General features: G+C 40.3%; 1 protein-coding gene across 1 annotated transcript; it reads left to right on the forward strand.

The window, feature by feature from the left end:
* The first annotated feature begins 2,981 nt into the window (after positions 1-2,981).
* On the forward strand, positions 2,982-4,238 carry LOC141630213 (uncharacterized). Its single transcript, XM_074443070.1, has 3 exons — positions 2,982-3,384; positions 3,556-3,791; positions 3,864-4,238. Exons 1-3 carry the CDS (start codon positions 2,982-2,984, stop codon positions 4,236-4,238), a joined length of 1,014 nt encoding a protein of 337 aa, XP_074299171.1.
* The last annotated feature ends 1,513 nt before the right edge of the window (positions 4,239-5,751 follow it).

Genomic DNA, 5,751 nt, shown 5'->3' on the forward strand with positions numbered 1-5,751 from the left:
ATTTATATCCTATGGGGAGTTTATTGATTTGTTAGTTTGGAGATTGTGAGTTTTGTGCTTGCTATAGCACCGTTTCGTTTGATTATGAGCAAGAAGTTGGATGTTGCCATTTGGTTCCGTTTTGGTACTAGCTTGATCACCTGTACCTCCACTTTTCCACAAAATGTTTTGCCTCTTCTTACCCATACCTCACATATCCCATATTTACCTCGGCATGTGTCATTGGTCATCTGTTTGGTTGGAATGCATATGTACGGTCATAGAGATCATTTTCATATTCTATTGCTGGCATGTCTTCATAGGTCGTAGTTAGGTAAGAGTCACTACAAAATTAATTCTTTCTATCTTACATATATTCACCTGTACTTATTGAGTGATTTGAGCGACCCGTGAGAGTCCAATTTGATAAGTCTCTACAATTGACGGTTCAGCAGTCTTTAACGACTTTATAATTCGTTTGCATGATTCGCATTACTAATTGATTGTTGGTTATGCATTAAATTGGTTTAGGCTTTACCGTTGACAATTCGCTCTGAGATTGAACTCGTTCCATTAGGTTTTAGGATCGAGTCTAGTTCTTGCTTGGGGACAAGCAAGGGTTTGGTTTGGGGAAGTTTGATGCGTGTCATTTATATGATGTTTTACATCCCATTTTACACGCATTTCAGAGCTCATTCTTGTAGTTTATGCTACATTTCTCCCTATTTCCGTCTACTTCCGTATTTTGTACATTATTGCAGAAATGTGAAGAATTCAACGGGAAATCAAGCCAAATCCGTCCCCGAGTAATCTGCATTGCAAATGACGTAAAGGAATCACTTAAGGAACGAGCTTGGTGCGCAATCCAAGGCCCAAAAGACAAGTCCACGAGTTTTAAGAAGTCAAGTAGCAGCTCAAGTAGTCGATCGACCATCACCCTCAGTCGATCGACCAATGTTCGGGTTCCGAAGCCACTTTGTTCATTCTTTGAGTGGTCGATCGACCACCTACCTTAGTCGATCGACCAGGTGCTATTCCAGGCGAAATTAAAAGACCGTGAATCTTGAAGCCCAAAGTTATGCTAGGTTTAGGAAATAAAGTTACGTTAGTTGCTATATAACGTAACCTAGAAACATTCAATCATCATCAAGTTATTATTCAGTTTTCATTCAAAGTTTTATTCAGTAATTTAGATTAAGTTTTCGCATACGGTTCTTGATAGTTAGGGTTTGGGATTGTTGAGCATTGGATTTTCGATTCTTAATAACTAATCTTTCCTCTGCAATTCGGTATTCTTCGCGCCTAATTATAGTTCATCTTTATTTTATCAATAGTTTAGAATTGCTAAGTAGATTCCCAACCGTTATCATAGTTTATGTTAATTGTTTATTTCTTGTTTTAAGCATGAATTCAGTAGTTAGCTTTATCGTTTATGTTGTTGTTTCTACCCTTAGCATGAGTAGCTAATTCTATAGTGCTAGGATGTAGGCGATTTATGGCATAGGCGTCAATAGATTATACACGGATGACCAGCGTGTTGGTCGATCGACCACCTTACCGGTCGATCGATCGACCTCGTGAGGTTACCTTTCGTTTAATTGATTTTAATTGTTGTATTTAACGAATCGAATGCATGCGACCAGTTAAGTACCCCTTTATGACTGACCCAATAGATCGAAAGATAGGGTAAGTTGTTAGACCATCAATTGAATCGACTAAACTGTACTAAGATCGAAAGATAGGTATAATTTAGACCGTTAGTCACTTTTCAGAACGAAAGTTAGTATTAGTGATATTAGGGACCTATAGCGAGATCGAAAGATGCTATTTGTTAAGAGTGGACCGAGAGGACCTCTTTATTTCCCGCCTCACCGTGTTGACTCGGATCAGACTTAGTTTGCTGCGCCCGAAGCTATAATGAACCGATCATCCTAGTACCCCCTTCTTTATCTGTTAGACCGTCTTTTTAGTTTTTTTATCTGTTCTTAGCTATAGACCATCTCAACTCAAACCCCCACAATTGTTACCTTAGACTGAATATAAATCAACTAGAAATTACATCTGCCTCCTTGTGGTTCGACCCTGTTACCACTAGCCTAGGTTAGTCTTAATAGGAATTACAAATTTTATCTTTGGTACTCACAACGACGGGTATCACCTGGTAAGATAATATATCCGTGTAAAATCTTACTAAAATAATTGGCGCCCACCGTGGGGCATCTAGCTCAAAAATAACCAAAATCCAATCTCAAACAAACCAAATACTTTTACAAAAATGACTGGACACGGTGTTGAACAACAGATGGCTGCTGCCAAGCAACAACTACTGGAAATGGAACAGCTAAAACAGAAAATGGCTCAGGCTGAAGCTGAAGTCCAGAAGTTGAAGGAATCAGAGTCCAATCTGAAACAAAAGCTGGAGAATAAAGCCTCAGGCACAAAATTAAAGATTCAGCCTGGAACTCCATTTTCCTCAATCATTTGGAATATCTATTTTCTCCAACTTTGGTACTCTAACCCCATCAAAAACCAAGGCAGGAGATCTTGATTATGACTCAGAAGAGATCCCATATGAAAAAACTGGTCCAGATCAAACCAATGTAGCCATAATGATGACAATGGTCCAAGAGATCCAGAAACTTCATGAGAGATTCGAAAAGATCCCTGGAGTACCTACCAGCATCGAGGAGGCCAATCCTGAAAGCTATGCTGACTCTCCCTTTGTGGACGAGATAGCCAAGGTAGACCTGCCAAAGAAATTTGTTGTACCATCAATGAGGACCTATGATGGAACTGCAAATCCACAAAACCATGTAGCCTACTACAAGAAGAGGATGTCGGTAGCCTCTATACCCAGTGAACTAAGATAAGTATGCATGTGCAAAGGCTTTGGAACAACCCTGACCGGGCCTGCCCTACAATGGTACATAAACCTGCCAAATGGAAGCATCAGATCCTTTGCAAACCTGATAAATTCATTCTACCATCAGTTTGCCAGCAATATGGAGCTCGAGAAAAGATCCAGTGACTTGTATCGAATCAAGCAAAAGCCTGATGAAACAATCAGAGCATTCTTGACCAGATTCAATAACGAGAAAGTTTCAATCCCTAGATGTGATGTTGGAACAACTGTAGAAGCATTCAGGGAAGGGCTACCACTGGATAGTGATTTCTATGATGTGCAGACCATGAACCCTTGCCACACTTTTGAAGACGTTCAAGCAAAGGCACTTGGCTATATTAGGCTAAAAGAGGATAAAAGCTTCAAAGCAGAAACCATAAACAGTGTTGCAGGCTATGAAATGTCTAGCAGGAAAAGCGCCTACCATAGGAGAAGTAGCTCCAGGCCATCTCCCTATACTAGACCTGACAAATTAGAAGTCAACTATGCTCATGACCAACGAGGTAACTCCTATACTTATCCACCTATTCAGGAATATAACTTCTCCGTTGATACTGCATGACTCATCAAGAGGCTTGACAACATGGGAGACATCGTCAAATGGCCCAAAAAGATGAACAACCCCAACTCCAGGAAAGATACAATCAAATGGTGCGAATTCCACATGGACATAGGGCACACCACAGAGAAATATCTGGGCCTACGCAAACAAGTGGCTTACCTCCTAAAGAAAGGATACTTGAAAGATTTAATGTCATCAAAGAAAAAGGACAACAATGGATCAAGAAACGATCAGGAAAGGACAAAACGTGAACTGCCTCCAGCACCACCAATCTATGAAGTCAAATTCATCAATAGAGTTTCAGAAATATGTGGCCTGACTAGCTCAGCTGCAAATAAAATAGCCAGAGTCTCCAAAATGAAATCTCATTTTAAACCTAGAAATTTACCTCAAATTACTTTTGACGACACTGAAATGCAGGGAATTTCAAACTTACATCATGATGGCCTGGTCATCACCATGCAAATTGGTACTGCTCGTGTCCCGAGGATTCTAGTAGATAGTGGCAGCTCAGTTAACCTAATCATGCTTGATGTCCTAAAAGCCATGAAGATTGACGAGGATCAGATCATAAAAAAGTCAAATGTCCTGGTAGGATTCAGTGGTGAAACCAAGAACACTCTAGGGGAAATCTACCTGCCAACCTACGTTGAAGGACTCTCACCATATGAAAGATTTAGAGTCCTAGACTGCCTCTCATCCTACAACGCAATCTTGGCAGGCCTTGGACCCATAATAGATCCATTCCCTCAACCTACCACCACTGTGTCAAAATTTCAACAGAATGGGGAATAGCAACAATCAAAGGTGAACAAAAATCTGCCAGGAATGTTACATAGAGTCATTAAAACCTTCCAAGGTAGGTAAGTCACTCGCCTAGCAATTATAGTATCCTATCAGAAGCACTTTTGTGGCACAGACTCAAATGGAAATAGATTAGGTAATCCTAGACCATGAGTACCCTGATAGGTATGTACTGGTAGGATCTGATATTCCTAATAATGTCAGACCAGAACTGGTAAGCTTTCTTAAAAGTAAATCTACATGTTTTGTCTGGTCATATTTTGATATGACTGGCATAAATGCTAATGTGATTACCCATAAACTCAATATTGACACTTCAATCAAGCCTGTACAGCAAAAAAGGAGGAAATTTGCCCCTGAACGCAATGTAATCATTAATGAAGAGGTGGACAAATTCCTGGACATGGGAATGATCAGGGAAGTAATGTACCCTGAATGGCTCGCTAATGTGGTTGTGGTAAAAGAGAAAAATGGCAAATGGAGAGTCTGTGTTGACTACACAGACCTAACTGAAGCCTGCCCAAAAGATCCATTTCCACTCCCTCACATTGATGCAATGGTGGATGCTACAGCTGGGCATGAACTGCTGACATTCATGGATGCCTCAAGTGGATTCAACCAAATCAAAATGCATCCAGCTGATCAAGCGGACACTGCATTCATCACGAAAAGAGGCATATATTGTTATACCGCAATGGCCTATAGCCTGAAGAATGCAGGGTCAACCTATCAACATGTGGTAAATATGATGTTCAAAGATTAAATTGGTGACATAATGGAAGTCTACATAGATGACATAGTGGTCAAATCAAAAAAGGATGAAGATCATGTGAAGGACCTGGAGGTAGCACTCAAAATTCTAGAGGAATTCAACATGAAACTCAACCCTGATAAATGTCACTTTGGAGTCTCGTCAGGCAAGTTCCTAGGATACATGGTGACAAAGAGAGGAATTGAAGTCAGCCCAAAACAAATAAAATCCATCCTGGAACTAGAGTCACCTAAATCAGTCAAGGATATCCAAAGGTTGACAGGAAGAGTTGCAGCCCTGAACAGATTCATATCCAGGTCATCCGAAAGATGCAAGTCATTCTACAACCTGCTCAGGAAGAACAAATCATTCTAATGGATGCCTGAACACGAAACAACTTTCCAGGAATTAAAAACCTACTTGACCACTCCACCATTACTGGCCAAACCAGACAAAATAGAACCCCTGACAGTTTACCTGTCAGTCACTGAAACAGCAGTAAGTGGAGTCCTGGTCAAGGAAATTGAAGGTCAACATCATCCGTCTATTATGTAAGTAAAAGCCTCCTTGATGCAGAAACAAGGCATGGATCACTTGATAAATATGTACTTGCATTAATTGTATCCTGCACAAAACTCAAACCTTACTTTGAGAGTCACCCAATAATAGTCAGGATCAATTTACCTATCAAATCCGTCCTGGGAAAACCTGAACTATTAAGCAAAATGGCAAAATGGTCAGTCCAACTTAGTA

The sequence above is a fragment of the Silene latifolia genome, chromosome Y (assembly GCF_048544455.1).
Source record: "Silene latifolia isolate original U9 population chromosome Y, ASM4854445v1, whole genome shotgun sequence".
NCBI lineage: Eukaryota > Viridiplantae > Streptophyta > Magnoliopsida > Caryophyllales > Caryophyllaceae > Silene > Silene latifolia.

Bases quoted from the DNA above. Each gene is read 5' to 3' on its own strand.
- LOC141630213 (XM_074443070.1), top strand. From the start codon at position 2,982: ATGGAGCTCGAGAAAAGATCCAGTGACTTGTATCGAATCAAGCAAAAG. The intron at 3,385-3,555 runs GTAACTCCTATA...ACATGGACATAG, and splicing joins CTATGCTCATGACCAACGAG to GGCACACCACAGAGAAATAT. The intron at 3,792-3,863 runs GTCTCCAAAATG...ACTGAAATGCAG, and splicing joins CTGCAAATAAAATAGCCAGA to GGAATTTCAAACTTACATCA.